The 17,203-nt window shown below is 46.2% G+C and overlaps 1 protein-coding gene across 1 annotated transcript in view; it reads left to right on the top strand.

Annotated features, from left to right (window-relative positions):
* The window catches only part of LOC144152539 (uncharacterized), a 111,713-nt gene that overhangs the window by 1,440 nt on the left and 93,070 nt on the right, over positions 1-17,203 (top strand). Inside the window, exons 2-3 of the mRNA XM_077683833.1 lie at positions 8,625-8,744; positions 12,908-13,012. Of these exons, the coding sequence (XP_077539959.1) occupies positions 8,696-8,744; positions 12,908-13,012 (154 nt within the window). The 5' untranslated portion in view covers positions 8,625-8,695. The remainder of the gene's footprint in view (positions 1-8,624; positions 8,745-12,907; positions 13,013-17,203) is intronic.

Genomic DNA, 17,203 nt, shown 5'->3' with positions numbered 1-17,203 from the left:
GGTGATGCAATACTTTTACGACAAGAAATTTCCAGTTGATCGCTTCATGTGTCTAAAGGGGTTGTTTAAATTGTTACACTCTTGCTTCTTCATAGGTTGGAAGATGACTTGATTTGTTATGCAGGCGCGTACCTAGAATTTTTCTTTTTTAGATGGTACGGTAGGGAAACCAACGAGAAAAAAAAGGGTCTTCCTAAGATTTCACCAAACTAAAAAAATTAAATTTTCTTGAACTTAAAAAGCAATAACAAGTAACGCGCGTTGCACGTCCCCTACACAATCTTCGGCTTTTACCATCGTCAGCTTTTTTTCTTCAGGGGAATCTAAACGCATAAATTCCCACAGAAAACAAAATCATCGGTATCCTGCCTTCCACGGCCCGGCGCCATGCGGCGTTCAGGGGCACATTACTGCTTTTCAATTCACGAATCATACTTGTTGAGGCATGCCCTGAAGGGTTTTTATCATTTCACTAATCAATAGTCCAGAAAGTAGTGAGCGGTTATGTTCGGCTAGTCCGGCAATGGTACCCCGGTTTCGCCTCATTCGTCACCTTTTATGTTTGCAGCTGCCTGCTTTGTCTCATCGAGCATGGTCTCTTCTTCGTGTCTTTTTCTGTATTTTAAGCGATAAAACCTCCTCATTTGAACTTCATGGTTGCTGGTGATGTGTGGGATATCAACTATTGATTGGAGCTTGACCGCGGAGGTTTTCCATGCCACAACTGGATACTCTGGCCCCCTACCGAAGTTGTATACGAGGGTGTGAAGGGAGTGGCGCTCACGTTTGCGCGCTTTGCAGCTACAGGGGAGCAAACCTGCGCTATTTGTACTTTCGGCACAGTGGCACAAAAGGCTGACGCCCTGCGGAGGAGGCGTGGATTATAAAAAGGAACGTGCTCCCCACTGGTTCCCGTGACAAGCATGATCCTGCAAATTGGTTCATTAACACTCGTTCCCTGGAGAACCCTGACCGTCGCATGGTTTCACCGCACTAGGTAGACGTCAGTGGTAGAAGGCCCAAACCTTCGCCGCTAGAGAAACTAGCAGTCAGTAACAGCGCACAGTCTTGGCCTCAGCTAGGCGGGACGACATTGATAGTACGTCGCGTTTCCTCCCCGGTAACAAAAACTGCGGGAGGTGAAGCAAAACTTCGACTGGTTCCAGTGTTCCTATTTCAACCACAATGGCCTCTTACAAGCAATAAAGCCACCATGACAACATACTAAAAAAAAACAATCGGCACAGGCGTTTAACAACCACCATAGTGGCTTATAAAGCCATTGTGCTGCTTAGCACAAGTATACGGCTTGTATTAAGGCTTTAGTGGCGCTTTTAATGCGACAGCGATAAATGTGGCCAGCAAAAAGGCTTCACAAATGGCTGGTGGTGCTCCGAGAATAAAATGAATGTGATTAAGCTGAAAAGAAAAGGAGGCTGATGGGAAGCGCACTCGGGGCACCCGGAATGGTATTCGACTGCGCATCCCCGACTCCGCTGCGGTTCAGTGGCTCTGGCTGAGAAAAAGTGGTCTTGGTCATGACACTCGATTTGGAACGCGTCGACAACCGACACGGTCAGCCTGACGTACGAAGTGTTTGACTTTACTTGGAACGTTACTAAGTTCACGGTTGAGACAACCAACCGCAGGTAAACAAGGCATACCTATATCCACAACATAATTTCCACTCAGGTGGATCGGCCAATGACGCTTCTGTGAGAAACTCGCGACTCTTTTACCAAATCCAATTTGGCTGCGGCGACAGCATGCCCACCCGTTATTCTAGCCCAGCAACTCAAGGGAATGCGCCAAAGATGATGCCGGCTGTCTTCACAAATTCCCGACCAACTTCCACTCAGGTGCAACGTGAACACATTCCACCGTTATACCTCTACAACAGCAGCGTCTGAGCGGTACACAAAAAACGAGAGCACAAACACTTCTCCTTGCACCCGTTTTCAGCGCTGTTAATAGGCATAATGCGGAACCAAGTCGCGCAATTGTGCGCTCTAGCTACTCGACCGAAATTCTCACATACGCACTCAGTGAAATTGGACAGTGACTGTGACAGCTGCTATGAGGGTCAGTGCCGGCTTACCAAGTCAGAGAAAGCCTGAGTGAAAACTAGAGAAGGCTTGGCGAGGTGGGATTCACCCAGTCCCGTTGACTACGACGTCACGACCTTCGACAAGCTCAAAGGGGCTGATACGAAAAGGGAAAATTAAAGCGGATAGTTGGGCGAGTTCTTTCTTCGTCCTGTGCTAAAGTTTGCTAGAAGTATGAGTTCATTAGTCGAAAAGAGAAAGCCGTTTTTCAGGGTTTATTGCCGCCGTGGAGAGATCGACGCAAAGCCGTGCACGGTGGTCCCAGCGTAGCTTTCCAATCTCTTGCGCGGGCTCCTCGCAGTCCTCGTGCGTGCAAACGTGCTACTTCCTTCTCTGCCCCTCTATCCTCCTCACCATGTTGGCGGTAAATTACAAATCCGCCACATCCCCAGCGGCCACCAAATAATCATTCGAACACCTCCAAAGGGCACAACAGTTTCACAGGTCTAGTCACTGCTCCACCACCGGATAAGTGAACTTTGCAGGCTCTAACGTGACCATCTTTTCTTATGTGCACTTCGGTGATTTTTCCAAGTTTCCAAGGCATAACAGGAGTTTTATCTTCCCTGTTTACTACCACATCTCCCACCTTGGCCGTATTATCAGGATGTACTGTTCGGCTGTGCGCGTTTCTTTGAGTTAAGAAACAATCTTTGTGCCTACGTTTCCAGAAATAGTTGACCTTTCGCTGCCTGCGTTTCCACAGTCTCAAAGGTTCGTTGCGGCTCACAAACTCTGGACAGTCGTTCGTCTGCGAAAGAGTGACGATTCGCCCACCACATAAAAAATGTTAAGCGGTGAGCACTTCCTTGTCTGCAGCGTCTCCCGAAAGGTACGTTAAAGGTCTAGAATTTACCGCAGCTTTTACGTCAGAAAGTATGGTAGTGAGCTGCTCAAAGTTGAAGCTGTTTTTGCCTTTGCCTAATGTTTTCCTTAAGCAGTTCTCAGCTGTCCGGATCAGGTGTTTCCAAAATCTACCCCACAACGCGGCGCGCTCAGCTGTGAATTTCCACCTAATGTGGTTCGTGGGACAGACGTTTTGCACTTTAATATCACGCAACGCTCTGTGAAGTACCTTCATATCTTGACTGGTGGCGCGAAAGGTCAGGGCATTATCAGAAAAAATGGCACTTGGTATCCTCCGTCGAGAAACAAATCACCGGAAAGGCATCAAACATGCGCTCACAGACATGTCACTACATATTTCAAAGTGCATCACCCGCACTACAGCACACGTAAACAAGACAATGTGCGCTTTTACTTTGCTGGTCACTCTGACAAACACTAGTCCTGCGAAGTCGACGCCGATGATTTGAAATGGGTAGGCTCTGGTGATTCGGTCACTCGGCAAGTGCGCGACTGGAGCGCTACCAGGTTCCAGTCTGAAATGCGCACACACTTTTTTCACACATTGTCGACCTGTAACCACCCAGAACCTCTCGCGGATTTCAGCGAGAGTATTGCTTACTCCGCTGTATAGAAGTCACCGGTGAAAGCAGTAAACGATGAGGTGAGTGGAGCGGTGATCTCCACGTAGCAGTATCGGGCATCGCTCTTATGAAATCGATGCGTTAGCTAAGCGGGCTCTGATGCGCATTATGCCGTTGTTGTCGATAAAAGGATGGATGTCGCGAATTGCGGATGTCCTGTCGATGGGGTTTCCACGGGCAATGCAGCCAACTTGTTGCCAAACAGTGTGCGTCGAACAACCCTAATCCAGGTATTTTCGCCCTCTCTGAACTATTCAATGGTGAGAGCTTCTAGTGTTTGACGGTTTGCCGGCTCGCGGCAGTTGTGGAGAAATCTTCTAATCCAGCTCGTTATTTTTACCGCTCGTCTCCAGTGGCTGTGCTTGTTTATATCGAAAGGAGGCTCGGTCTGTTGTACAGTCTGGCACGCCAAAACCGCTAACTCATCTCGGTTTTTTGCTTCAGAAAGAACGTCTGTATTTGCACTTTGGTCTAGAGAGACCTCGTTTTCTTTTGGCCACACTTCTTGTGCGCCAACTAGCCACTCTGGTCCTTGCCACCAAAGACGACTGGCTGTCAGGTTGCGAGCAGAAATTCCTTGGTCACTAGATCAGCCGGGTGTGTTTTCCCCCATAAACCCTATGAACCAATAAACTCTCCACGGCGGCAATAAACCTTGAAGAACAGCTTTCCCTTTTCGTATTATTGGTGCCGAAACCCAAAACGGCATTCCCGGGTTTCGGCACCAATGATACGAAAAGGAAAAAATTGGCCGCGTATCTGCTCCTTCCGTTGCAAACGTCGTCAAAAGACGATAGTCTTTGTAGACATTTGCCAAGAAAATGCCCCCCTTCGCTTTACCGCTCGCCTCTCATGCTGTTCCTGTTCCGTCGCGCTCATCCCAAGGCAAACACACTAAAGGTTTGCTCAAGGCGATTTGAACTTACCGCGTTACACTGTTGCAGGCGGGATTCCTCGATGCCAGCGCTGCAGTACAGCGGAGACGTGCGTGAATCGAGGCGGTCGACGTCAAGGTTTATGGAACCGCGTTGCCGTGCTCCACGTGCATTCCAAGCAGAACGTGAAACCTAGCTAATGGAACCTTTCTTTGTTGTTGCCGCGTGATTCCTCATATGCCACCCGGAGGTGGTGCGGGCAACAGCAGGCGGTACGCGTTGTTCTGCAGTAGATGTAGAATATCATTTGCTATCGAAAAACCAAGCATCCAGGAATTTTTTAATCAAGGAACACTACAAATATCCCTTGTGTACTAATTTCCTGTCTTATATTTGCGTAATGTCTTGTTCTTGTTCAACAAAGTAGACAAGTATGAACATATAAACCGGGCTTAGACGTTAACACATGGTTGTGAGTATATAAGACTATTGCGCAGTAACTTTGGCCGGGTGGCTGAATCGAGTTACAGACAGACAGACGGACAGACCGACAGACAGAAAGACATACAACAGACCAAAATTTCTTTGTTTAAGTAGCACAAGAAAGGCTATCATCTTTAAAAGCTGTTCTTCAGGGTTTATTGCCGCCGTGGAGAGAGCGACGCAAAGCCGTGTCCAAGCGCAGCTTTCGGAACACATGCGCGTGCTCCTTGCAGTCATCGTGCGTGAAAACGTGCCACTTTCGCCTCGGCGCCTCTATCCTCCTCACCATGTTGGCGGTAAATTAGAAATCCGCAACAGGGGCACCTTGCAGCGTTCGAATGGACGTTAATGCTTTCGCATTAACAACTGCGTTATTTTGATATCATCAGCGGGTTCGTTTCCCTTCTTTTGGATCAACATAGGATGCAATAAGCTACCGCGCGCTGTTCTTCGCTCTGCCAATGTATCAGGGGTGTAGGCCTTGGTCAAGTCTGGAAAAAGACTTTTTGCCTGCACCCTCGCGTCACTGCTTCTTTTGTAAGTGTATGGTGCTAAATAAACTTGAAACTTGAAACTTGAGACTTGCTGCGGCGGCCGCTCTTCTGTCGGAAGCGAAAAGCACAAAGGCCTGTGTGTTCGAGATTTCGGCGTACGTTAAAAATCCCCAGGTTGTCGAAATTAATCTGGAGCCCTCCACTACAGCGCGCCTCATACCCTGTGCAGTTTCTAAGCGTTAAACCATTAACCATCATTAGCTGTCATCATACTTTGTGCTATTTTCACTAGCTGAGAAAACACTTCACACACGGAGACGCTAAATTCAGGCTGGTAGAGACATAGTGCTCTCGTGCTAAAAAAAAAAAGGAAAGCGGCCGGCAACATGCTCTGTGCAAGACGACGTTGTCGTCTCCTGAAGAGCCCATTGAAAAGGGTGCATGCGACGTGGGCTATGTGGGAATGTATGCCCCAGGGAACTGCCTGTTATGGTATCCACGTACTGCGAGCCGCTAGGAACTCGCCGAACTGCAGACTGAGCATCGGAGTATTGATGCTTACCTCAGTGTATTTGCTTTTGTGAAACCCTCAGCCCTCGGAGCAAGGGTTGAATCAGATTCTTTGACGTGCAGCTTCAGCTTCGTCCGAAGCACATGCTTAGAAGAGATTACCTGAAAGCTTGCATTCGATTGTTGCATAACAAATCGGACATTCGTTGTTGGTCAGGACAGCTATCGCAAAAACTTGCTACCAATTGGATTTTTGTAAATATTGCCCCCTCTCTTGCCGTATAGTTGAATGTCTTCACGTCTCAACAAACAAAGCGCCTTCAAGCGGCAGGTTTCCCCACGCACGCGCTCGCACCTAAAGCACTGTCTATCCTCAACAATCAAATCGTGTAGCTCAAGGAACGAAAGGGTTGTTGAAGGGCAAAAAGAAAAATTGTTGTAGTGCCCTACAGCCATGGCGCATAACATACACACTAAGGAATTAGAGGAGCGGAGTACTCTAAATGTTTTTTCAACCTCTAAGACACTGCTGAGCACAAACCGAAGAGAAATCCCGGCACCCAAAGAAGGCGAGCACGCATGTGTCCCGCAGCGCATCAAGACATTCGTTTCATGCGCTGGAGGAGTGGTTTACTGCAGCTTTATCCTGTGGGAGGACATACGTTACACAACCTAGACGTCTCTGCAATGAAATACTAAGGCAGAATACGCGAAATAGTCTACAAGAGTCAGTGGGAATTTCCGCATATACTGCTTGGACTGCAACTGTTCGGCAAGCTTTGATCAGAGCAAGATTATCGGCAGGAAGGAAAACCAAAGCGAATGTGAAATCGATGAAGCGTCTTAGACTGGCCGGCTGGACGCAGTGTTCTTCAGCATGCCGTCAGCATTGTCCAGACACAACTGCGTTTCGTGTATGAGCAGTGGCGACGGGGCAACCACACGCATGGGAGAGGTTGCTGGGGACGCGTTCATATTGTTGTCTGGGGATTGTTTTTTCGCTACTTTTCATCTTTCTCTCGTTGCTTTTGATAGCGTGTGGACTTATACTGCGTGTCAGGCAGTAAACTCAGATGTGAGTAAGGGCCGCATTGTGTCGTTCTTCAGCTTCGCATCTGTCCGGCTGCGCTGTTTTCCGCTTATAGAATACCAACTCGCCAAACGCCCTCCCATAGCAAGATTTTTTGACGGGCTAGTTGGTCTGATACTTAAAAATCCTAGAGGATTGCGCAGAAGGATGACACACACATCCTGTTGTCTTCCCTATGCGTGTCGTCTTTGTGCGCAATCCTTGTGGTTTTTCAAGTTCCTCGTTTTTTCAAGAGTTTTCACGGAACCGTGACTGCAGAACTCTAACCACTGGGAAGACATAAGGTTTTCAATCTAGAAGATAGCACATGATCGTATTCAAGCTATATTGTACGGCAGGTCGGTAACTAAGGGCCACAGAAAAGTCACAAACGAGAAAAAATAAACTTGGTACCAGTTTTATAAAAACAACCGCAGCTTGCAAGGGAAGAATCTGGCCATGGTGACGGGTTCTCAATGTAATCGCAGGAAATCAAAAAATACGAAAACAATAATGTAATCTTAACTAAATAATCAGGTATCATCATAGATCAACTAACGTAATATGATCCAATAAAACGCCATGTCACCGCAATTGTAAGGTGATATAGTAAAAATATTGCCGTTTGATTCCATTACAAACTCCCAGATTTGGGTATACGGAGGGGTCTGCAGGGAACTGAGTTTGGTATATTCGAATAGAATAATCGTCTGCCAATCTTTCAACACTTCTTCCTGTGTGAAGTTCTTGCTGTCGTGTGCGAGAAAGTCGAACGAACAAGAAGACTTGGCGATGAGCGGTGCTCATGGCGTGCTAAGTTATCAGATTTGCCTGTTTACACCACGAAACCCATAGCCATCAAGTTTAAAACACAGCCATCGGACTGTCTGAATTATAAAAGCATGAACGCTGTCCTTGCAAATAGTTTTTTCAATGTCCCTACGCTAAATGCTTGGCGCTTTCTGCGAAGTTCGTGGTTTATAACATATACCCCGATTTTTAGAAAGACCGACGTTATAATTACTTGCACATTTGGAGCTTTTCCTCTATACAGCTAATTTTTCATGCTTTATACTGTATTTTCAGAAGAACATACACAGGCTGTAATATTCTGCGTAATCCATGTAGTTTGGTAGCCTGTGTTTTTTTTTTACTTCTACATTTCTCCATTACAACTCAAAATAAATACAAGTGCGGCCTTGTCAAGCCTTTGCTTAAGTATGTTTCGGCTGAAATATTTATGGCGTCCTGAAGGGCTGTTTTACAAATTTCATGCATAGAAAGGGAAACCATAGCTTAATTTACCACAATATAAAAACAGTATTACGTCGCGTTTGCTTACATCCATGATTTAACGTTCCGCGCTCGGGTCTGCTGGTCGCAACTTCGAAAAACAGCAGTAGCTGTTCTTGCTATCGGGACTTCTATCCTTTGCTCTGATCCGTCGGCTATACCCGTCCACTCCGCGTTTAAAAGACCCAACGAACTTTTATCTGACCTGATAGGCAAAAGGGAATTCCCCTGCAGCTTGGATGCGCCTCCTCTACACTTCTCAAGTGTCGTGTGCCGACCGCGTCTGGCACTGTCTTGCGTTTCAGTTTGGAGCCCCTTGCGTCGCCAACCCTGCCCTTGCCCGCTGCTCAGTGCACGACTGAGGAGCAGTCCTGGGATGGCGTCCACGCATTGCTATGCATCAGCCATCCTCGCCGCGCTGACAAGTAAGTGAATGCTGACCGCGCCAAACGACTCAATTATTGACATACTAGCTCACAAGCTTCGCACATGCTGCGACAGAGTATTATGCCCACCGAAACTAATGCTAGATGTTGCTACGGTGACAGGAAATTTAACGTAATGTAGTTTAATTATGAAACTCAATCGCACTGTGCATGACGCGTGCGGCGCAACCAAACGAACACACCGCCCGTATTAAAATATACCATGGCCCTGCGTTTATTCAACGGGCCCTTCATTTCTAAATTCTGATTCGCTACACGCTTAGCGAGGGCCTCGATTCTGGCTGTCTCGGTGCCATAGGTAGCGTAAGAAGACTTCCGTCGGTTCACCGCTACCACACGTCGTAGACGCTCGAGTCACGGCCTGGCAGTTAAAAAGAAGGTCCCTTATGGCGGAGTTGCCCAGTGGCACTGGCTACCGCCCCCACGCTCAGGAAACCATTACGTTCATAAACGCCGGACAAAGTGGAGGGAAGCACAGCCTCCCTGGTAGCCTTGTCCGTGTGGCGTCCCTCCCGTATTGCGAAGGTCGTGGTTTCTTGTCCCCCCCCCGGGGAACAGGGTTTTCTCAACAAACTCAATCTGTTTCAAGAATAATAAATGACGAGCCATCTCTGTATTGTAGCTACTCAAAGTTCCCCCGGTACTCTGACCCAGAACTCGCAGCTATGCAACTGATTGCCTCATACCAATTAACTCATACTCCTTACGCCCACAGGCTATACGGCAGCGCAGCACTTCCGAAAAACATATTCAGGTGCAAAAATCGAAATCTGCCTGCAGAGAGGACGCCTTATTTCTACTTATTTGTGTATTTTTTTATTCGAATGCATATACGGATCGGGTGGCATGCGGCAGTACTTTAGAATTAAATATCACACTTTATGTCAGTGAGTAAATACAAAGGCACAAACAAACGTTCGACCTGAAGATTGCTTCCGACCCACCCTAAAACTCCGATCGCAAAATTTTCTGTTATATTGAAATGTGAAAATCGCATGACCATAGTCCCAATGGCATGGGTTCTTGGTCGGTGGGTGAGTTTCATATTCATCCCTCACTGCACCAAAGGGAAGAGTATGAACAATCACACCCACCAAGGCGACAATAAGGGCGGCCGCTTTTCAGTGTGGGGGATTTTATTTTTGAGTGGCCCCCTCTTCTCGAAAAAACAAAAAAACAGACAGGAGGAAAAATTATCTAAATGTTTTAGATTGGACATGTCAAAAATAATGGGCACAGCATTCTACTTTTCCTCGGATCTCTACCGCCGTGCGAATTCACTCGAGAATGATGTAAATAGGGTTAAGGTGCGGTGCACAGACGATATTTTTGCTGCCGCGTTGGTTAACGGCTCTTCGTCATCACATGGCTCAACATTCTACCCTGAACGTGTTAATCATTTCTGAGCTTTTCGGCTGCTACCCGCCCTGTTCGATTTCGGCTGCTACCAGCCGACGAGACCTGTGTTTCTGTGGCTCAAGTGGCCCGCACATATTCATTCTCCGAAATGGACGAACAATATCGAGGTACCCGTCGCGCTATGGTCGCGGTTGGGTGAGCGGGAGCTGAACGCACTCAGGTCCCAATGGCGGTCAGAATACCAAGGCGCGTTGGTACTGTGACCTTGCGAAAGAACCGGCAGCGAGAAAAGCACACCGAATGAACGCGAATATATGCCCGTCATGCCCTATATCACACAGCGTGTCCGTGTTCTATTGCCAGATTTCTGGTGTTGGCTTTTTACGCCAGTTCGTGAAGACCGATTCTGCTCACGGGTTTTAATGGATGGCCTATGGCTATGTTTTTTACCCCCATACGAAATCAATACAAACTTTACAGAGGTGTGGCGAGCCCAATGTGCCTTACGGAAAACCGTGTATGATGAGATCGTACCAACCAAGGCTTTTCGTATAGAACTACTTTGACTTGATTGGAAGCACAGAACACTGCAGAATGGAGTCATTCATTCATTCATTCAGAGTACCCCTAAAGGCCCTCTAGGCGAGGGTATTACATAGGGGGGAGGGGGGCAAGACAACATTATACAAAAATACTAACAAAAATACAAAACGCATTATAACCAGTAATTAGTCGCAACGAAGGGAAGAAACAATAAATCCAACCTACAGCCATACCACGTTGTACAATCGTTAAACAATCAGATAAATTGGGAACATGGCTCGCAAGACCTCAAGAATTTGCTTGACACTTTTGCGCCCATAATATTGGCTGAAAAATAAAACAATATAACGCAAAAACAAAGAACAGAGAACATAACAAGTGGCAGCGTATGCAGAAATAGCCTGCAGCAAGAGCAACGTATGCAAGCTACTGCCACAATTTACGCTGGAGGTAAAAACTACAGAAAAAAAATTCTAGTTAGTGGCCGTAGTGTGCAAGAGGTGCAAGAATTTATTAGAATCTTTTTCGGTGTCAACATGTGCTGGCAAGTCATTCCACTCAACAATGGTGCGCGGTATGAATGACTGTGCGAAACGAAGTGAATGACATTGTGGGCGTTTAACTTTATTGGGGTGATCGCGTCGTGGAAAGAGAGCAGAGGGGCTTTCAAAAAAACTTTCACGCAGTGACGGGTGGTTATAAAGCTTGTGAAAAAGTGATAAGCGCGCATGTTTCCGGCGCAGGGCGAAATCAACTAGTTCAGCTCGGTTTTTCAAGTTAGTGACGCTGGAAAAGGAAGAATAATCAGAGTAAATAAACCGAGCAGCACGGTTTTGCACGGATTCAATATTTGATACGATGTAGGCTTGATGAGGGTCCCAAATGGCGCTAGCATACTCCAATTTAGGGCGAATTAAAGTGGTGAAAGAAGGAAGAAGTGCAGGAAGAAGTCAACCGAAAGGTGGACAGCTCTATAATGTCGAGTAGGCAATTCTGTCTTTGAAGGGTCACTGTAGTCGCGTAACCATACATCAACAGCCTGTGACTGTACATTGTGCCCTCTTAGGGCCGTCGTTGGGCGAGTGCTTTGGCGCCGTGTCCCTAGCGTCTTGTCTGCGAAAAGATTATATCGTTTGTATATTATGAGGAAATGGTACGCCTGCGGAAAGAGTTTTTGAATTTCGTTGTAATATTCAAGCACAAATCGAAGGTACATCTCGTCTTTGGAGCAACATTGATTTATGAGCGTAGAAACTCTCGTTGGGGTGCTTACGTTCCTAACTGGCCGCTATTTTTCTTATTTCTTACCTTTTCCAAGACGTCACCCTGTTCTGATTGCGTGAATTACAGGTAACTCTCGATAGAATGCAGCTATTCAAAACAAATTGCATGACCTTTGCCCCTCACAGTGAAATATGGCAAAATCGATATAAGATGGCAGTAACGGTAAATTATTTATTCGAAGTTTGAGAGCAGCGTTCTCTGGGTTTTCTGTGTACTGGCACGCAGGGACACGCAGGATGTCTCCAACACGTGCAGTGATGCGCAATAAATCAAATTGTGGCAGTAAGCATAATTTTCAATATTGAAATACTTATTAAGCAGCGTACGCTAAACACCTTCAATGACTAAATCCGCAGACGTTCGCCTGACCGTCTGACGGTTGTGAGTTTGCGACTAGCAGTTTTCTCGTACCCGCATGCTGAGACCGAGCAGGTCAAACTAGCGGTAACAAAGTACCGCCGGTCATAAGGTTCACGCCCGCTAGATTTGAGACGGTCAAATAAGCAGTCCCGTTCACCTAAAACTCTCCCTTCGATCAGGCTTATATATGATTCTGATACGTTGGACGACCAGAATGTCTCCTGAATTTTTGTTTACAGCGCAGCAGTATTTGCATTACGGGCCCGCAAGAATATGTGACAGGCTGTGCTGTCCGTTTGGAGGCTCACTCCGCTACATGTCTTGCTGTTTCGGTGCCCGCGAGTGTTCCGCTCTACAGCGTTCGACAGGGGGGGGGGGCAGCTCTTAGGGATCGTTTAATTCCCCGACTCACCCGCGTGGATGTAATTACCGTAGCATGCCAACCAGTTTTTCTGCAATGCACTAAAACATGACCAAATCATCCCATGCACGCTGTTCAACTCTGTGCGCTTTGAGACACCCAGACAGCGCCCCAGGTTATTCACCTGATTGTATTTTGTTTCTCTCTTTTCACTCACTTCGTTTGTGGCTCAAAGCCGTACTGGCCTACGATGTCAACAAGGAATTTCGGTGCACCGTAGGCAACACGGTCATTTCTGGCCTCAGTGTCTGCAATGGAGTCAACGACTGCCCTACAAAAGGTACGTTTTCGGTCTGCGCATTATACAGGGTGATCAAAATTAAGTGGACAGGTTTTTCTTTTAAATAGGCGCTTAGATTTACGTGCAGACCACCTCTGCAGTGAGGAAATGCATCCAGGGGGACACATGATTAGGTAGTATGTATTGATGTCGGTGGCTTAAACAACTTAAACTGAATATTTTAACTTTTTAGTGGCTAAAGTAAGCAGCCACATTTGTATGGAAAAGTTAGACGCAATCCTGTTTCTGTGCATTTTCATTTGGAATAATTCCTATAGCGCATCCGTGATATCCAACTGCGAAGTTTAATTGCCGTTTACATGATTACGCATGCTGGGGCCCTATTCTCGACTGCACAAATTGCCGGCAAATCTGGGAATTTGCAGGAAGTCTTTTCTGATTGGCTTTCAGTTTTGTTCACGTGCTTCCGGTTGACAAAGCGGTTGTGTGTGCTGTCGTCATCTTGACGTTTCATGACGTTTCCGGGCACCAGTTCTAAAGTTTGCCTTATTTCTCTTTACTGAAAGCGCATAATTCTTGGCCGACAATGAAAAACTAGACTAAATGCACCGGACATGACAACGTAAGCCTGTCTTTGCTATTCGACAACAATAATGCCTGTAATACACGCCCTCTATGTGATTGGCTGAGAAGGCATGACGTAATTTAAACAGTTGGCGGGAACGATCACGTCATGCATTGGCAACTTCAGCCTGTGTAAAAGTGACGTAATGTTGCGTAGCAGCTTGAAAATGGCGGCTGATTTTGTCGCAAAATAATGGCAAAATAGGGCAAAAAATTGCCCCGGCTTTCGGCGCCGCGAAATGTCCGCCAATTTGCAGCAGGCGCAGTTTCGCATGAACGCTGTTTAAAGCATGTTTCCTACCGAAACAAATTATAGTTTCAACTGCTTCCAAGTCAGTGATCATGGAGCATACAAATAACGTGCAGTATTTTGATTTTATGTTTGGCAATAGAATAAAAATTATTTGTTTGGCGTAACCGCAACATAAAAGGGCAGTACAAGCCTGTCGATGACAAAAAGAACTCAATGCATGGCATCTGTCCACACTCGTCCACATGATCGAACTCAAGAGAACACTAAGAAAGAAAAGTGACTCTTTGGTTCATTACAGTGCTAATTGAAGTCGAGATTGACGAATGAGTGAATCGGCGATATCCCCCTTTCGCTCACTTTTGGATCAACGTAACTGGATCGCCTTGTGGTGTTGACGCCAATTTTGACCTGCAGAAATGTGTTTCCCTTGCCAACCTCAGCTACCGTCTAAATTTTTATAATACATGCCAAGGGTTTGTATATCTTTCGTGGGCAATATTTGATACCTTGGTTGCGATCTTTATGAATGAATCGTTAAATTACACTGCATGTCGTCATAGCTATAGGTGCAGCACGTCACTGATCGCTTACGTCGTGCTTACGCAAAAAAACATGGCGAATTGCCGGCAATTTGTGCAGTCGAGAATAGGGCCCCTAGACAGCGAAGACCGGCCCAAAGCACCTCCTTTTTGTTCTGTGTTTTGATAGCGGTTTCAACTACTGCAGATTTCGACAATGCCAGCCAAGGGCCCTATTCTCGACTGCACAAATTCCCAGGCAATTCGCCATGTTTTTATTGCGTAAGCACAACGTAAGCAATCAGTGACGTATTGCACGTATAGCCATGACGACATGCAGTGTAATTTGACGCTTCACTCATAAAGATCACAACTAAGGTATCAACTATTGCCCACGAAAGATATAAAAACCCTTGGCATGTATTATAAAAATTTAGACGGTAGCTGAGGTTGGCAAGGGAAACACATTTCTGCAGGTCAAAATTGGCGTCAACACCACAAGGCGATCCAGTTACGTTGATCCAAAAGTGAGCGAAAGGGGGATGTTGAGCTAAAGAACATCACACAGTCTTTTTTACCGTATCTATTTATTTCTTTCAATCGCTTCTAGTAACATAGTTGAGCTTTCTGCTTCAATGCAAGCTTTGTAGCATTATCACTTTCCTGGACGCCACCACCACCATGCTATCGTCTGCTGTTATGTTACAATTTTATGGCGTGATCAGATAAAAAGACGGCCGCGACCATCACTTTTATGACACATAAGAGCAGCGAAGCGCTACGCCTGATAACCGCGGAGCGCACCGATGACCCCGATTCACTCGTTCGTCAAGCTCGACTTCAATCAGCGCTGTAATAGACGAAAGAGTCACACTTCTTTGTTATTTTTCTCTTGAGTTCGATCATGTGACCCAGCAGCTTGCTTAGAGGTACCTGGTCACAGGAGGTGCCAGGTCACACGCGCCAAAAAAATAATTTTTATTTTATTCAGAAACATAAAAGCAAAATACTGCACTTCATTTGTATGATCCGTGATTGTTGACTTTGAAACAGGCAAATCTACTATTTGTTTTGGTAGAAAACGTGCTTTAAACCGTGCGTCATGCGAAACTTCGCCTGCTGCAAATTCACGGATATTGCGCGGCGCCGAAGGTCGGGGGAAATTTTTTGCCCTATTTCGCTGCAAATGCAGCCAGCCGCCATTTTTAAGCTCTTCCGTAACACTACGTCACTTTTACGCCGGCTGAAGTTGCCAATATGTGACGTAATCGCTCACGCCAACTGTTTAAATTACGTCACGCCTTCTCAGCCAATCACAGCAAGGGCGTGTATTAGAAGCAGTATTGGTTGAATAGCAAAGACAGGCTTGCGTTGTCATGTCCGGTGCATTTAGTCTAGTTTTTCATTACCGGCAAAGAATTATGCGCTTTCAGTAAAGAAAAATCAGGCAAACTTTAAAACTGGTGCTCGGAAACGTCATGAAACGTCAAGACGACGACAGCACACACAACCACTTTGACAACCGGAAGCACGTGGCCAAAACTAAAAGCGAATCTGAAAAGACTTCCGGCAAATTGCAGAATTTCCCGGGAATTCGTGCAGTCGAGAATAGGGCCCCAAGACTGAAAGGCTGCCAGTTATCTCTTTTGCCTATGCCCCCCCCCCCTCCACCTCCCCTTTGTCAAACTAAACACCGTACACAGTAGGCACGTCACAAAAGGGGTGAGCTTTGCGGCGGTCTTCGCTGTCAACCATGCGTGATCATGCGAACGGCAATTAAACTTCGCAGTTCTATATCGCGGAGCACGGATGCGCTAGAAGAATTCGGCCAAATGAAGCTGCGTAGAAACACGATTGCGTTCAACTTTTTAATACATACATGCTTGCTTACTGCAACCACTAAAAAGTGAATTATTCAATTTCAGGTAATTAAGCCGCCGGCATAAATAATTACCACCGAATTATGTGTCCCCCTGGGCGATTAACCTCACCGTAGAGGTGGTCTTCACGTAAATTCAGGCGCCTAATTTAAAAAAAAAAAACCTGTCGAATTATTTTGGTCACCCAGTATATGTCCCTCCCCGAAGGAAACAAGGGTGTTTTTTTTTTTAATGCACACGAGTCCCCCGCGCCACCCTCTTCAGCATGTGGAACTTCGCAAGTAATAGCGGTGCAGCCCTTTACAAGAGTTACGTTTGGATCCTACAGGCTTGCACGTTCCATAAGGCTTCCATCACGATCATGATCATCGTCATCAGCAGCATCAGCATCGGCTTATTTAAGTCCATTGCATGATTGTTGAGTGTGCACAACACCCGTCTGAATTCTGCACTGGTGGGCGCGCGGAAAACACTGATATCATGTTCCACCACAACGCAGTCTAGGGAGCTAATTTTTTTCTCTGGATATCTTAAGATCAATCAATCAATCAATAAATGAACTTCATTTTCGCCATATGTAAAGCAAAAAAAAGGTGGTCTGAGAAGAAGCTGCACTTTCGCAGCTTGACGAAGCTCCAGCGAGCTGTACACAGCAGCGGTAGCGCGCGAAGGAAAAATAAAAGAAACGAAAATGAACAATGAAGAAGGAAATCAAGAAGGTAAACGTACCACAGCCTATAAAATTCGCATAAAAATACACAGTAAAGATGTTACCAAATGTAGAGCAAAATAAAACCGGAATAATGCATTATAAATATAAACTAAAACACGCCAAGTAAAATGCACCCAACTCGTGAAAGGAAACCTACGCCTCATTACTGGAATAAAAATATATATACAAGAACTGCGCAACTCAAACGCATACAGGGAAGCGATACTTGAGCATGGAACCGGG

The sequence above is a fragment of the Haemaphysalis longicornis genome, unplaced genomic scaffold (assembly GCF_048455015.1).
Source record: "Haemaphysalis longicornis isolate Haplotype H1 unplaced genomic scaffold, Haemaphysalis longicornis Haplotype H1 scaffold_9, whole genome shotgun sequence".
Lineage (NCBI taxonomy): Eukaryota > Metazoa > Arthropoda > Arachnida > Ixodida > Ixodidae > Haemaphysalis > Haemaphysalis longicornis.
This window is presented reverse-complemented; position numbering and strand designations above follow the sequence as displayed.